The following is a 17705-nucleotide window of genomic DNA, read 5'->3' on the forward strand; positions in this document are numbered from 1 at the left end:
AGACCTGCTCTATACTAGGGTCTTTTTCTAGTTATATCATTTAATTGAATTTGATGTTACAATAATCCTGGTTAGATATCAAATCCATTTTACAGGTGAAATTAATCAGTGACCAAACTGGAACTAGAATCCAGGTCAGTGGGAATCCACAGCCCATGCTCTTTCTACGTATCCATTTCCTTCATTATATCCTTCTTAAAGTTAAGGTTGTAGCTTGATCTTTAGCTACTGTAGCTTCACATTAAATGTACTCACTTCAAGTATATCTTTTCACATCTTTCTCTTTTTTCTAATTTGCCTGGCTGCCAAACTGCTGATACTGTGAAATGGGTTGGCTTTTAACAATGGAGATTTATAAATTACGAGCTTTTGAGGAGGTGAAAATGTCCAAATCAAGGTATCATCAGGCAATGCTTTCTTCCCAAAGGCCATGCTTTCTTCCCAAAGGCCAGCTGCCAACGATCCTGGACTCCTCTTTCACATGACAAGGCATATAATGGCTTCTACTGGTCTTTCCCTTCTTTTCTTGGTTTTGTTGCTTTCAGTTTCTTGCATCCATGGCTTTCTCTCTCACTCTCTTTCTCCACATTCAAGTTGTTTATAAAGGACTCCAATAAGAGGATTAAGATTCACCCTGGGCCATGCCTTAACTGAAAAAGCCCTACCTACAGTATGTTTACACCCACAGGAATGGGCCAGCTTTAAGAAATTACTTTTCTGGGGTCCATGCAGCTTCAATTCAGCATACTCTTTTTCAGATATATTGCCTAAAGGGACTGACAACATTCAGCACAGTTGCCAAAAGGGGTTCCTAGTATCATTCTGATCACACTGCTATGAAAACACCGACTACCATACAACCCTCTTGTTAAATACTGTTGTGAGGGTCATGTCCATTCTGGTAGAATACTGAAGAATGGTTAGATGGAGAGGTGCTAATATCCCATGCTCCTGTTGTCCAAGATGAATGAGGACCTGGAAATGAAATCCTAGATGTGGACCTCCCTGAGGGGTCTGTGAGGCTCTGAGATAGGAGGCTTGGAAGATTCAACATGGTAGCACTGAGTTGAGGTTGGCTGTTGTGAAAGAGCTTGGGCCTCAGAGGAACACTACTTTCAGGTCAAACATAGCATAGGAAGTGTTTTTTTCAACTGCTGTTTAAATACCATACAATAGTATTTAATGGGCTTAGGAATAGGAATTTATTCACTCATGGTTTCAGAGACTATAAGGTTCGCTTCCTCCTGGAGCTGATATTTTCTGGCTGGCTGCCAATCGTTGGGGTTTCTTGGCTTTTCTGTCACATGCCAATGCACATGGCAGCATCTCCTCCTTTCTCCTCCTGATTCTGCTGACTTTTAGTTTCTGGCTGCTCCCTATGGCCCCTCTTTTTGTTTCTAATTTCCTTTGATTAATTCTGGATCTGAGGTCTAAAATTGGAGAAACTAGCAAATGAGGAATATAATCCTATAAGCCTTGACCAGAAAGAAAAAAAGATCTGAAATTTGGGCAGTTTCCTTTCTTTAGTTCAGTTTCCTCATCTGTAAAATAAGGCCACCAATGAATGATTATGGAAGTTCCTTCCATTTCTTCCATTCTCGAACTATGCTTCCGTATCCCCTTGGGACTGAGTACATTGTTTAGCCCATAGCTGGCATTTTTTATCCCGGTCTCTTAAAGTTTTTTTTTAAACAAATCAATTTTTTGATACATATTAATTAAGCATAAATCCATCAGTCTGTCTTCTTGTGGGACTAACAGATCTCCCTCATTGGGCATCCTTATCTCTGCCCCAGACTCCTGCCCATATGTATCTGTCTACATAAATAAGACATGCAGGCGCATTTCGTTATTCCTGAATACTCAGATATATCATCACATGCAGCTACAGGGAAAGGGAAGAATCTGGAAAATGCTTTGTAAGTGATGTTGCTGGAAGAGATTCACTCTTCTAGTGGAATGTTGGACTGGATGAAGGGACAGGGCTTAGTGGTATGTCTGAGTAGAAAAACAAGAGACTTTAGTTGTCAATATAATCAACAGATATCAAATATAATCAAAGATATCAACATATATCAAAGGTGAAAGGTGGCTGCTGAAGTATGAAATTCAAGTTTAGGTTGCATAAACAGAAGATTTCAATAAAGGAGGTGTAACCTAGCTCTACTCTGAGCTAGTCACACAATGGATGTCTTCAGTGTTGGGTTTACTTCACTTTGCTCTCTCAAAGAAATATACACAAACTAAATTTTATGAGTAGAAAAGTGAGGGTATGCAAAGCATAACAGTGAGGGACAGGTGGAAGAAATTACAGAAGAACCATCTGAGAAAGAACATAATTGTCCTCTTGGTATGTAAGAAGGATGAGATGGGTTGTAGTTTGCCATGCTGCTGCAACACAGTGGGTTGGCTTAATGACAGGAATTTCTTGGCTCACAGTTTTGAAGGCTAGAAGTCCAGTGTCAATATATGGCAAGGCCGTGGTGTGGACCATTGACCATGGGGTGCAGAGATGCCCAGAGATGTACTTACCAGGTGCAGTGGATGTGTCATGATGATGGGAATGAGTGTTGCTGGGGGGGGGAGTGGTGGGGTGGGGGTGGGGGGGTTGAATGGGACCTCATATATTTTTTTAATGTAATATTTTTACGAAATCAATAAAAAATTAAAATTAAAATTAAAAAAAAAGGAGTCAAAGCAACTAAAAAAAAAAAAAAAAAAGATATGGCAAGGCTTGCTTTCTCCTGGGAGTCCGTAGTGTTATGGTGCTACATTGTGTCAATCCTGAGGGTTCCTTGGCTTGCTTCTCTGTCCTTGACACATGGTGAGCTCTCTTTTCTTGTGTCTACTTTTCCAGTTTCTTCTGACTTCCAGCTTCTGGTTCCTGTGACTTGACTCTTTCTGAATTTCTTCTGCTTTTGAAGGACTCCAGTAAAAAGGATTAAGGCCCACCCACACTCAGTTGACTCACACCTTAACTAAAAATAACATCTCCAAAAAGGTCCTATTTGTAGATGATTTACACCCCCAGGAATGCAGATTAAGAATTAGAACATGTCTTTTGAGGGGGTACAGAATCTAATCTATCACATGTTCTGTAAGGCCCTACCATGTGGAAGCCAGAGGGAAACAGACTTTAACTCAAAGAAAGGAAAAGAAAAAAGTCTCCTAAGTCAAACAGTCCAAATATGGAATTAGCCTTGAGAGTTAGTATATTTATCCTGTCTTCTCTCTTAGAGAAAGGGGACTGGGATACATATTTAATGAATACCTAGACCCAAATTACATTCTTGCCATAAATCATTTCATTGAATTCTCATAATAAGCAATGAGAAGGCTAGGGTTCATAGAGGTTAAGTAATTTGCCTAATGTCACACAGCTACTGTGGAGTTCATTGAACTCCCAAAAGTCCATGTTCTTTCACGCCAACAAGAACCTTCTAGATCACTCATTCATGTGTCTCGTTAAGGCCTTATCCAATCCTGAGAGCTTCAAGCTCTTGTCAGTCAAATGAAAAACAGGTGATTCAGGTGTGTGTGGAAGAGATGGTTGAAGAATTTATTTTTGTGCCAAGCCAGGGAAGTTACATCACACTGTCTTTTTAGCTAACCTAATCTGGGTAAAAGCTATCCCTATATTCTCCCACAGGTAACAGCAGTTCTACTTGAAAGGGAATCTGTGCATATGTGTGCAAGTGTGGTGTTTGGGCGTTTCTGTACCACATGCAGTGAAAATGGGGCAGGGGGGAGGCTGTAGAAGAAAAGAAAGAGAAAAGACAATGGGTTCCAGGGACTAGATCTTTAGAGTGGAAATCTTTGATGTTCAGGAGCAGCGGCTGCTGAAAATTACGTAAGCAAGTAACCAGGGAACAGGCCTTCTGCAAGTGGGCTCCCCTGGGGATATCTGTTCTACATCTGTAGTATAAGAATTTCTAAAGAAATGAGATGCCATTTTTTTTTCGCAAAAAGCCATGTTACTTTAGCCAGAAATATATTTTAAATAGGTGCTTCCCTCTCTCTACTTCTTGTTTTCTCCCATATCTCTCCTTTAATGTTCCCTCATGATCGGCAGAATCATAGGGACATGGAATCTTAGGCTTACTTGTCCTGTCCTAGGCTTCCTGAACTTCTCAGAGCCTCGCTTGCCTCATCTGTAAAATGGGGATAATAACATTTATCTTCTAAGCTTATTAGGGGGTAAATGAAACAGCACTTGTTTCACTCCTTTTAAAGGAAGCATAAAAGAAGGGTGTAAAAGGCAGAGAGTCTGAAGAGTGATTTAGCATTGGGCACCCAGACATGAGCAGGAGCTCCTCCCCTCCTCCAGTATCTTGCTGAGGGCTGACTTCTCTTGGAGATGGGACTATGTTGGGTAAAGGAAATAAGAAGCAATAGGACTAATAATTGTCTGGTCTGAGAAAGGGCTCATGTCACTGGAAAATCCTCAGGAAAAAGTAAGGGCATGGATTTTACTATAATGATTGGCCCATTAATCTGTTTTTCATGATGTCTCCTAATTATTTTAGAAACCAAATTTATTTTTCATGCAATCATATTTAGTTTCCTAAACAATGACTTCTTTTTTTTTTCTTTGTAAAGATTTATTTATTTCTCTCCTCTTCCTACCCCCCTCCCCGTTGTCTGCTCTCTGTGTCCATTCGCTGTGTGTTCTTCTGTATCTGCTTGCATTCTTGTCACGTGGCACTGGGAAACTGTCACTTTTTTGTTCTGTCATCTTGCTGCGTCAGAGCTCCATGTATGCGGTGGCGCTCCTGAGGTGGGCTGTGCTTTTCTTGCACAGGGGCGGCTCTCCTTGGGGGGCGCACTCCTTGCACAAGGGGTACCCCTACGTGGGGGACACCCCTGTGTGGCACGGCACTCCTTGTGCGCGGCAACACTGCACGTGGGCCACCTCACCACCTGAGTCACTAGGCAGACACTCTATCAGTTGAGCCACACACAACCACTTCCCCTCCAAACTGTGACTTCTGAAACCCACAAAAATCAAACTGGATTCTCTGATGATGCCTATTCACTAAGCACAATCCCTGAGTTCTGTTACCGCCAACCCTGAGGTCCTGCTCGTGCAGAAATACCTATGAAGCCTTGCTCTGTTTACCTGCCGCCCCCCTTAGGAAACATACAGGTGACGACGGCAGTGAAAGAAAAAGCAGTACTGTCCTGTGATTACAATATTTCCGCTGAGAAAATGATGAATTTTCGCATCTACTGGCAAAAGGGTGATAAGGTGGTGCTGACTGTCATATCTGGGAAGGAGAAAGTGTGGCCTGAGTATGAGAACCGGACCTCCATTGACATCACCAACAACCTCTCCATCACCATCCGGGCTGTGCGCCTGTCAGACCGGGGCACATACACCTGCGTGGTTCAGGAGCCTGTGCAAGACTATTACCAACGGAAACAGCTGATTTTAGTGACACTATTGGTCAGAGGTCAGTGGGGTTTTCTGATTTACTCGAGACTGGTAGACGCTTCTTAATGTCCTCAAAGGCATATTTTTGAGGTGGATTTGGGTGGAAATTTTTACCAGAGAAGGATGAGCCTCACTTCATTACTTAGGGTTAACTGAGATTCAATTTTACAATAAGCCTTCATTGATTTCTCAAGTTGTCCTGGAAATATCTATTAATGTGCATTTCTTCCACATTGGCAAACCGAGTTCATAATGATCATCCCAAGGCGCTGTAATGCCCTGCAGTATTTTCTGGATCATAAAAGGACACATTTGGTTTGAGATAGCTATTCTACTAACTGCATTTGATCCAGTAACATATTCCTGTGAAAGCTTGTTGAAAAGTATAAGAGCGATGCAGTCATACGTATTTTTCAAATAGTATTTGAATGTCTGTTGCTATGGCTACTATACTATTATATGCTAATATTTCCAAGATGATAATGTGCTTAATGCATATTCAAAACTCTCATCTAACAATCATTCCTGGCAGAGTTAGATGTTAGAGAATTGGCTGTATGATTTATGCGTTCCTCAGGGAAGAATACAAATTCATGACAAAAAGTCCTGTTTCTACGCCTTTGGGGAAGGGTAAGCATTTCTTATCTTGGGTAGAAAGGACCCTTGCCTAATCACAAGTGACAGGTCTAGAGGATACTGAAGGAGCCTGAGCCCTTGCTGAGAAATCACAGTCCTGGGTCATACCCTCACACTTGAAATTCAAACATATTTCTTTTCGATCCTGGACACCTAGACTTAAGTGAAAAATCAAACCTCTTACTTAATAAATGATCATGATTAATCTCGATAATGGACATCATAAGCAGGATCCTTAATGAATTATTCATTGTTCTTCCCTCTGTCACAGGGAAGCTTTTAACTATAACATCCAGATCACACCAAAGCTTAGGGGCTAAGTCAAAGTTTCATGGAATTGTCTTAAACTCACTCTGTGTAGCCCCTACTCAAGGATTGAACAAACAATGATATGATGGTGTGATTTGAGGGGTACTGAGAAGCCCAGCTCCTCCAAAATTCTGGCTTGCATTGATTCTTGAAATTCCCATTATTATTACCACTCCTGCTAATTTCAGCATATTTTCTTCTGCAAGACATCTGTTAAAAATGAAAATAAGTTACCTGAGGGAAGTGGCAGCATAAACATATTAGCCTTTATTTGTTTATTGTTTATGTATTACATTAGGTACATTGTTGATCATCTAACAGAAAAATACACCAGAGAAAAGTAAAAGTAAGCACACAACAAGTACATTCTGAAAGAAAAGAAATCCAAGAGGGAAAAGAGGCAACGTGTCAGTGAGGGGAGGCCCTGGTAGCAGATTACAGTAGGAGACCGGAACAGCTACCGGGCATCATGAGTGCCAGGATGCTCAGAAGGAGGAGGGCACCGAAAGCAGGTTAGGCAAGACCCTGCTTAGCAGTCTCACCCAGAATCAATCCTGATTTTTCAATGTCAACATTTATTCACATGAACCTACTTCTCCTTTCTCTAAAAAGTGCTCTCCTATCTCCATCAAAAGTGGGGAAGAACTTATATAAGCAATTCAAATCAAAGTTGGTCTTTGGATTATGCACAGTTATTAAGTGACTTATAGGAAGTGGCAAATTACATCTCATTTTATCATTTTTATTAAAATTAGAAAATTTATTAAAAACCCATAACTATCTATCAAGATGTAGATATAGATATACACACACTCAGATATGTAACTCTATGTACTTTAATATCTTTGTTCTCTCTTCAGAGGACTTCCCTGTCCCTAATATAACTGATCTTGGAACCCCATCTCCTAACATTAAAAGGATAATTTGTTCAACCTCTGGAGGTTTTCCAGAGCCTCACCTCTCCTGGCTGGAAAATGAAAAAGAATTAAATGCCAACAATACTACAGTTTCCCGAGATCCTGAAACTGAGCTCTACACTATCAGCAGTGAGCTGCATTTCAATGAGACAACCAACCACACCTTCGTGTGCCTTATCAAATATGGAGACAAAGAAGTGTCACAGATCTTCCACTGGCGAATATGTGAGTGATATTGTTTTGTGGAGTTTCTACTGCAGAGAAGCTAAAAGGAAAATAATTCAGGCAGATACACTACAGAATAGTGTGCATTGACTTTGATAGCATTTTTAGACCTACAAATAAAATTATTTTTAAAATGTGGTTGTGACATACTAAGGTCACTGTACAAGGTGTGACTGCAATGTTACTATATGAATTTTATTTTCTTTTACTAAACATTCAAGTGTGCATACCTCCAAATAAGTGCTATCTCTCAAATGGTGACCATAGGAAGTTATTATAGCAATATTGCTGTTACTGAAATCATTAAAATTTGTCCTTCCTTGAAATTATCCTCTTGTAATTCCTCCTCCCTGGAGACAATCATGGTGTCAAACTGTTATCTTTTGTGGGTGAGCGCAATTTTTAAGACTACTCTGGTGGTCCAAATCTGGTGAAGAAGATGGGTGACAAATTCCTTGAAGAGAATGCCGGAAAAAAGAGGTCATTTTTGATCAAGTACTTTACCATCCAGATGGTAAATTTATTGAATTCTCTGTCCCTAAGAGGTGTGATAATCTGAAAATATAAAATGGCAAAAGCTGGGCTAATATAATTTTCCATATGTTAAACTTAAAATGGATTATTACAGGAAAACTCAGATATGTGTCTAACTTGTACGGCTGACTGTAGAGAAGACCACCAAGCCTCTCCCCACTCCCACCCCATCCACAGCAGTATGTTTTGTGGTTTCATGGTAAGAAACTATGTACTGAGTTTGATACACAGTACACGATAGAACCTAAGAATATAGTGTAATATGTATACTTATACCATCTCTTCTTCTGTAGCATCTCACTTATAGTTGAGGAGATACAGTATATGACTGATCCTGTATCTGTTAGTCCTGACGTGAATTCTTTAATAATTTTCCTCAATACATCATTAGATAAAATTTGCTAGGAAAACTGGTTCCGTTTTTGACATGAATTTATTGGTGATTTGAACTCATCTCTCCCAATCATCTTTTACGTATCCTAAATTTTATAAAAATGAGATTTGAGTCATATAATCAAGATGGTTTATTAATTCAGGTTTCTTTTCACTTTTCTATTTATCATTATTTAACCAATTTTAGAGTATTCTAACTAAAAAAAGGGAATAGAATTCAGATAAATCACTAATAGCAGCTTCAGTCATATTTTACTTTGGAAATTATTTATATTTAGAATGAGGTGTATGTGATATTCTAGAACAGGGACTGGCAAACTTTTTCAGCAAAGGCTCACATAATAAATATTTTAGGTTTGCAGGCTATACAATCTCTGTCACAACAACTCAACTTTGCTACTGTGGCACAAAAGCAGCCATAGACAAGACATAAATGAAGGACATGGTTATGCTCTAATAAAATTTTAAATAAAACAAAAAACAAAAAAACAAGTCATAGGCCAGATTTGGCGCATTTCCATAGTTTGTCAAATCCTCTTAGAGGAAATGAAATATAATCCTTCAAAGAAAAGAATGAAGCTGTTATTTAAAGATGACTTAAACCTGCCCAGCTTTATCATCTTTTCCCTAATACACTATTTCTCAGTTCCTCTGCCATGCTAAGTATGAAGCAACACCAAGAATGAACTGTATTCCTTTTCATTCTAATTGAAAAAACTAGCTCTTTGCCCAATTTGGTCCACATTTTCCATGATTAATGTAGAAATAATTTAGTATAAGTGTTCATTCATTCATTCATTCCTTCATTCCTTCATTCAGTATTTATTAAGTACTTATCACATACCAGGCATCTAATTAGATAAATACTTCAACTCTCGTTAAATGGACTACAGGTTCCATTTAGAGTAAGAGTTAAAAGCAAACAATGCATTTGTGGATAGTCAAGAGCTGACTGCATGAACATACATAAATTAGTTGCCTGCTTCATAGAAATTGTCACAAGCCCTTATGAGTAAAACTTAGCTATGTAAATACCAACTCTTAATAATATGTATTCATTAAACAGACTTGGTCTGGACCTGCCTCATTTTTTTTTTCTGTATTAGAGAAGTTGTGAGTTTATAGAGCAGTCATTCATAAAATACAGGATTCCAAACACCATCCCACCAACAACTTGTATTGGGGTGGAGTATTTGTTACAATTGATTATAGCACATTTTTATAATTGTACTATTAATTAAAGTCCACAGATTAATTTAGGCTCACTGTGTAGTGTGGTTTCATGGATTTTTTTTACAAGAATTATTTTATTTATTTTTCCCCACCCCCTGATTGTTTGCACTTGCTGTGTCTGCTCTTTTTCCTTGTTTCATTATGAGGCACCAGGAACTAAACCCAGGACCTCCAATGTGGGAGGGAGGTGCCTTATTGCTTGAGTCACCTCTGCTCCCTGCTTTGTTGTGTTTCTCATTATGTTTTTCTTTTTGTGTCTCTTGTTGCATCAGCTTGCCACGCCTGCCTGTGGTGGCAGCTCACTGTCCTCTTAAGGAGGCACTGGGAAGCAAACCAGGGACCTCCCATGTGGTAGGTGGGAGCTCAATTGCTTGAGCCGCATCCACTTCCCTCTATGGATTTTTTAAAAATTTATTCTGTTACCATATATACAACCTAACATTTCCCCATTTAATCATATTCAGATATATATTTCAGTGCTGTTAATTGCATTCATACTTTTGAGGTACCATCACCACCATCCATTACCAAAACATCTCCATCATTCCAAACAGCAACCCTGTGTATTTTCCCATTCCCTATCCCCACCCCATCCCCTGGTAACCTATGTTTTAGATTCTGACTCTATTAGTTTGCTTATTATAATTGTTTGAAATCAGTGAGAACATGTAAAATTTGTCCTTTTGTGTCTGGCTTATTTCACTCAACATGTCGTCTTCAAGATTCACCCATGTTGTCTCATGTATCAGGACTTCATTCCTTTCTAGAGCTGAATAATGAATGTTCCATTGTATGTATATCTCACATTTTATCTATCCATTCATAGATTGATGGGTACTTGAGTTGCTTCCATCTTTTGGCAATTGTGAAAAATATCTCTACGAACATCGGTGTGCAAATATCTGTTTGATTCCCTGCTTTGTTCTTTTGGGTACAGACCAAGTGGTGGGATTGCTGGGTCATACGGTAATTTTATATTTAGCTTTCTGAGGAACTGCTGAACTGTCTTCCACAGCAGCTGCACCAGTTTACATACCCACCAACAATGAATGAGTGTTCCTATTTCTCCACATCCTCTCCAACCCTTGTTATTTTCTGTTTGTGTGTGTTGTTGTTGTTGTTTTAATAGCAGCTATTCTAAAGAGTGTGAAATGGTATCTCATTATGGTTTTGATTTGCATTTCCCGAATGGCTAATAATGTTGAACATTGTTTCTTATGCTTTTTAGCCATTCGTATATCTTCTTTGGAGAGATGTCTGTTCAAGTCTTCTGCCCATTTTTCAATTGGGTTGTTGTCTTTTTGTTGTTAAGTTCATACATATATGCATGTACATGTTCTAATATTAGCCAGACACACACAGGAAAAGGGAGCTGCCATATTATATCAATCCTGTCATGTGAGAAAGAGGAGTGATGTAGTTGCTGCTCCTGATCAGGAAGGGTGGACCTCAGTACCACATAAACTAATACCTTTCTCTTTCTGTCCACCCAGACCCTTCCTCATGTCCAACTTGTGATCCCTGTGGGACTGGAACTACAGCTGATAACCAGCTTGCAGAGCTTGCCTCCAGGATGGGCCCAGTCTAATACCAAGCCGTAGTCCACTCTTAGTTCTTTGCTCGGCTTTTTTTTCCCTTCCAGAAGCTCTAGGCTGAAGAGTGAAAAATGTGTCTCTAAAAGTGAATGCCAAATGGCTCTTGTAGCTTGTGTGTGTGTATTAAGAGAACATACTACTATTGTTTGATTCATCTATACAAAATATAAATACAAATAAATTAGAAAGACAGTAACCAAATAGCAGCTATGTATGGCAGGGGAAGCGTAGAGTGATTGAGAAGTGATTAAGAGGTAGAGCTTTATTTGTTTGTCTGTTTTTTGTTTTATTTTTGTTATTATTGTAATAATGGAAATGCTCTAATAATGATTGATGGGATGAATGTACAACTATATGATTATACCAAATACCATTGATTGTACACTTTGAATGGATTGTATGCTTTATTAATATGTATCAATAAACTTGTTTTAAAAAAAAGAACATGCTGAGAGAGAAGGCATGAAAGAGCCAGAGAGAAGGAAAAATATACATATTTATTTTGTACATATAAAACACATCAACCAATTATTAGTTGTAATACATAATAATATCAACAATGAAAATGAGATAGGAAGACAAGATGGATTTTTTTTATTTAGAATTTTTTTTTATTGTTTCTCTCCCCTTCCCTGCCCCCCCCACCCCCAGTTGTCTGCTCTCTGTGTCCATTTGCTGTGTGTTCTTCTCTGTCCACTTGTATTCTTGTCAGTGCACCAGGAATCTGTGTTCTTTTTGTTGCGTCATCTTGCTGTGTCAGCACTCCATGTGTGCAGCGCCACTCCTGGGCAGGCTGCATTTTTTTCACACTGGGCAGCTCTCCTTACGGGGCACACTCCTTGCATGTGGGACTGCCCTATGGGGGGGGCACCCCTGCATGGCACGGCACTCCTTGCACGCATCAGGACTGCGCGTGGGCCAGCTTATCACACAGGTCAGGAGGCCCTGCGTTTGAACCCTGGATCTCCCGTGTGGTAGGCAGATACTCTATCCATTGAGGCAAATCCACTTCCCAAGATGGCTTTTAAATAAACTATTTCCTTAGAATCTTTCTCATGCCAACTTAACTCAATAAATACAGAAGTTAAAAATATTTTTTGGGGGGGAGCGGATGTAGCTCAAGTGGTTGAGCACCTGGTTCCTACATACGAAGTCCCGGGTTTGATCCCTGGTACCCCCTAAAAACAATATAAACAACAAACAAACAAAAAATCCAACTCAGGGGGTAGCTGATGAGCAGTGGTTGAGTGCTGGCCTCCCATGTACAAGGTCCCAGGTTCAATACCTGACCCTGGGTACTGAAAAAAAAAAGTTCTTTTTCACATTCCATTTTTGACATATTGATTGCCTGCAAGCAAGTGTTTAATTGAAGAGTTGCACAAGAAAAATTCCAGCAGCTCTACATTGTTCTGGCCAGGCAAAGAAGTAAAAAGTACTTTCCAAGGTTGCATCAGTATAATAGACATAGAATGGGTGCCAGGCAATTGAAAACACATTAGAGCTGATGCAATTTTTTTCCCTCCACAGCCAACCAAAACCATTCTCTATCCCAAAACTGGCTCAGCAACCTACACCTAATTCTGATTGTTGTGAGCATTGTACTAGTGACTGCAATCATTGTACTAACATGGAAGTGTGGTAAGTACTATCATGCTATCATCACAATTCCAACTCCTAGAAGATCAAACTCTGTCAATATGATTCAGCATCTCTCTAAGGTTTTAGTCTGCTCTCTTATATGTTCAGAGCAAAGCTTTGGAAACTTTAATGTCTCCCTTTATTTGTCTTGGCAAGTTCTGCTCATTCACTGAACAAACATTTCTTGGGTACGTACTTTGTACCTGGTACTCTACTAGGTATTGCAGTTACAAATGTGAGAAGTCACAGCCCTCAAGACAGTGTCTTTATTTTCTTGGAGTCACTGAGGCTTGCTAACTAATTGGAATATATTTCTGATGCTAAGTGCTATTCTAACCTTTGATTTGGAATTGGAGGATGGTAGAATGACAAAATTTGAAGGGCAAGAATAATTTTCTCTGATGCACTAATGAGGCTGAAAAACTACATGGACACAGGTGATTTCACTAATTCTCATTTCTTCAGAATATATTTTTTAATGAATAATCAGATGTGGTTGAGGATAGAATCTAGGATACTTTTCCCTGTGAATTCAAATTCATGGCCTTAGACATGTGCTACCCTCAATCTCTATGATGAAAGTGGAAGAGTTGCTGCTAGGCCAGAGCTAAGGCAATAATTACTGGGAAAGGGCACCATTCCTTCTTGGAGTAGAAATTGAGCAAAAAAAATCAGAAGACCAATACCTGCTGAGTTCCCCAACTTGCAGCACACAAAAAGTCAAAGCTCATTTAAGTCACCAGAGACTCATTACTGTGAAAAACTTACCCTGTGGTAGGATGAAAGGGTCTGGTGAGTTCAAGGATTTTTCTAAGGCAGGCTGACTGGTCTTCACCCTCTAGATCAGGGTTTCTTTTCCTCAGCGCTATTGACATTTGGGACCAGGTAATTCTTTGGGGTATTGTTCTGTGCATTGTAGGTTATTAGCAGCATGCCTAGTCCCTACCCACTAGATGCCAGCAGCACCTCCTGTCTCAGCTGTAACAATAAAAAATATCTCTAAACATTGCCAGTGTCCCCATGGGGTGCAGGCTGGAGGAGCACTCCTGGTTGGAGAATGATTGCTGTAGTTCTAAGACAGTCTGAAAACTTGCTGAAGCAAAGGGGCACAATTCAAGGGAAACTCACCTATCATTTTTATTTTTGTTTGTGCTTATTTCCAAGGATTTTGTAGAAGATTGAAAGATGGACCAGAGAATGAGAGTATGAAAATAGAAAAAATCTCTCTTCCCTTCACAGGATCTGCAGAAGCTTCTGGATGAACAGAACATCTGAAGGTACCCTCCTTTAGCTCTTTCTCTCCCAGTGTGAAAGATATATGGGGTCATGTAGAACACGAGGTACAGTCTTCTTTTCCATTGAGTACCAAGTTTAAGACCTGTTACCTACTATCCTACCCTCTCAAAAAACTCATTGAGATTACTCTAAACAGATGCAACTTTCCCTCCTTTCTCCCTACTTATAATCTGCTTATTGCAACCTCTTCCTTTGAGCACATTCTGCCACCTTGAAATGTTTTCCTTTTGTCAACCAATTCAGTTTCTTTCATTATCTATAAGATACTACTCTGAGTTCATCTTGAAGAAATTCATTTTTCCCGGGCTAATTTCTTATTCTGATCATTCCTTTTTCCTGGTATCCCTCAGTACTGATGGACACAGATCATAGTCAATTATGACTCACTTCATAGTAATGCAGTAACATCCTCATTGCTCTCTCTGGCTCCTACCGATAGTCATTCAATAGACACAATTACAGTGCCAAATTTTGAAAAAGTATTACCTTTGTCATGTTATTTTCACACTCAGAAACTCAGAAGGGACCACAGTGTCTACAGGAAAAACTTCAAAACCATGAGTTTTTCACAGTTGAGTCAATCTCTTCACTCTGAACATCTTCGGTCCTTTTAATTGTTCTTCACATGGCATGTTTTCCAGATGCCTTAGTGTGATCATACTATATGCCAATAAATAAATGGAGTCCAAGACTTTAGATTTGGTCTTACTGAATCTGCATATAATGGGATTATTACTTCCTGGGATCTGGAATGTTCTTTTTGTTAAGGCAGCCTAACATAGCATTAGTTTTTGTGACAGTCATGCTATTAATTTATATTAACTTTGTGTTCTAAAATCCCAGGTCTTCTCACATAAGAGAAACTCTGGAACACTGGAATACAAGAGACTAATGTCAGATCCAGGGTGGTTATAGCTCTCCATAAGCAGTTCAGTTTTGACTTGTCAAGGCTGGAGTTTTAACAACAACATAGAAGAAGAGGACCAACTGAGTTGCCTTTAAATATAAAGGAAAATGAAAAGACCCAAGATTCATTTAAAAGGTTATAATTTGCAAAAGCATCATCTCATTTTAGTTTTATAAAAATCTATGAGGGCTTGAGCATTCCAACATTGAAAATGGATGGTTAAGAAATCAGGAAAAGAGATCAGAGAGGTAGAAAAAGAAAAAAAAAGAAGGGAGTGTGTATTCTGCATGGCAAGTGATGAAAATGTGTTTCAGGAAGGAATGAGTGGCCACCTATGTCAAATGCTGCTGGAAGATGAAGTAAGATGAGATCTGAGGACCAACCTTTGAATTCAGCACCACAGAGGGCATTTGTAGACAACATGAGAACATCAGGATTAACTCAGTTTAGGACTGTCTCACACAAGCTCTAGAGAAGTTCTTGTGCAGAAATTATGTAAGATGCCACAGGACGAACAAGTTGTAGTGGAAAGGAAGAATTTAAAAGGCATTCAAAAGAATGTCATACTTTCTTCTGTTAAAAAGAAACTATCTCTGGAAGTGCCAGAAAAAGTATTTAAGCAGCACCAGATTCCCTCTGCATTTCCTAAGACATCTGTTTCTCTCTTCAACATGACACAAGGAACTCCCAAACGTTGGCCCAGTTTACATGAGGTGTGAAGAGGAAAGCATATACAACTCCGACAATTTCAATAGTTAAAGCAAATAATGAATTTTCCCAACACTTACAGGAAAAAAAAAATTGATGAGACTGCCACCTCTAAAAGAAAATGTGCTGAAGAATGTTTTGCCAGATTCTCAGCAACAATATAAAGTTGTAAAGAATATTAAAGTAGCTGAACAATTAAAACACCCCAGTGAGATTCTTAAAGAAATGCTTGCAGAAAAACACTTGTAAGATGTATGGCCCTTTTATCATCCTCTTGATGTTAATGCTTTGGGACTCCATAACTACTGTGGTACTGTCAAAAATCCAATGGATCTTGAAATTACTAAGTGAAAACTGGACAACCATGAATATAAGGATGCAAATAAATTTGCTGATGTTAGATTATTGCATGAATTTCTACAAATACAATCCTCCAGATCATGAAATAGTGACAGAGGCAAGAATGCTTCAGGGTATTTTTGAAGTGCATTTGCAAAATGCCCGATGAAGCTGTTGGTGCTGGGACAACTGAATTTCCACATGCAAAAAAATGAAGTTGGATTCCTACCTCACGCCATAAACAAAATTAACTCAAAATAGATCAATAACTTAAACATACAGCCTAGATCATAAAACTCTTAGAAGAAAACATGGGGTAAATCTTCATAACCTTGCTTATGGAGTCTTAGTTATGACAAGAAAAACATAAGCAACAAAAGAAAAAACAGATAAATGGGACTTCATCGAAATAAACAACTTTTGGCCTCAAAGGACATTATCAAGAAAGTGAAAAAACAACCTATGAACAGGGAGAAAATATTTGCAAATCACTTATATCTGATAAGGTCTTAACATCCATTATACACAAAGAATTCCTATAACTCAACAACAAAAAGCAGACAACTCTATTTAAAAATGAACAAATGGGGAATGAACAAATGTGGCTCAAGCAATTCAGCTTCCACCTACCACATGGGGCGCCCCAGGTTTGGTTCCCAGTGCCTCCTGGAGAAGATGAGTAAGCAGCAAGCTGGCACAACAGGCTGGTGTGGTGAGCTGACGCAACACAATGACACAACAAAGGAGACACAATAAGGAAATACAATGAGAGACAACAAAGCAGGGAGCAGAGTTCACTCAAGCAATCTGAGTGCCTCTCTCCCACCTGAGAGGTCCCAGGTTCAGTTCCCAGTGCCTCCTAAAGAGAAGACAAGCAGACACAGAGAGCACACAGCAAATGGACACAGAAAGCAGACAGCAAATGCAAACAGCAACGTGGAGGGGGGTGGGGGAATGAATAAATAAATCTTTTTTAAAAATGAACAAATGACTTGAATACATATATCTTCAAAGAAAATATACAAATAAGCATATGAAAAATGCCCAACATTATTGGTCATCAGAGAAATGCAAATCAAAACTACAATGGGGAAGCAGATTTGGCCCAACGGATAGGTCATCTGCCTACCACGAGAGGTCCAAGGTTCAAACCCAGGGCCTCCTGACCTGTATGATGAGCTGGCCCACGTGCAGTGCTGATGCGTGCAAGGAGCGCCATGCCATGCAGGGGTGTCCCCCGCATAGGGGAGCCCCACGCGCAAGGAGTGCGCCCCGTAAGGAGAGCTGCCCGGTGCGAAAAAAGCACAGCCTGTCCAGGAATGGCGCTGCACACACGGAGAAGCTGACGCAGCAAGATGACACAACAAAAAGAAACACAGATTCCGGGTGCCGCTGACAAGAATACAGGCGGACACAGAGGAACACACAGAGAATAGACACAGAGAGTAGACAACTGGGGGAGAGGGGGAGGGAAAGGGGGGAGAAATTTAAAATCTTTTTTTAAAGAAACAAAAAAACTGCAGTGAAATACCATTTCACAC

The 17705-nt window shown here is 39.5% G+C and overlaps 1 protein-coding gene across 2 annotated transcripts in view; it reads left to right on the forward strand.

Moving 5' to 3' along the window:
- Positions 1 to 16550, forward strand: part of CD80 (CD80 molecule) — a 31857-nt gene extending 15307 nt beyond the window's left edge. The window contains exons 3-7 of one of the 2 annotated variants that reach the window (XM_058295774.2): positions 5136 to 5453; positions 7240 to 7521; positions 12804 to 12914; positions 14079 to 14191; positions 15054 to 16550. In XM_058295774.2, coding sequence (XP_058151757.1) covers positions 5136 to 5453; positions 7240 to 7521; positions 12804 to 12914; positions 14079 to 14176 — 809 coding nt within the window. In that variant the 3' untranslated portion in view covers positions 14177 to 14191; positions 15054 to 16550. Of the gene's footprint in view, positions 1 to 5135; positions 5454 to 7239; positions 7522 to 11174; positions 11411 to 12803; positions 12915 to 14078; positions 14192 to 15053 lie in introns of those variants that run through there. The other variant, XM_058295775.2, reaches the window with a different exon arrangement.
- Positions 16551 to 17705: the final 1155 nt, after the last annotated feature.

Source organism: Dasypus novemcinctus, chromosome 4 (genome assembly GCF_030445035.2).
Source record: "Dasypus novemcinctus isolate mDasNov1 chromosome 4, mDasNov1.1.hap2, whole genome shotgun sequence".
Classification (NCBI taxonomy): Eukaryota; Metazoa; Chordata; class Mammalia; order Cingulata; family Dasypodidae; genus Dasypus; species Dasypus novemcinctus.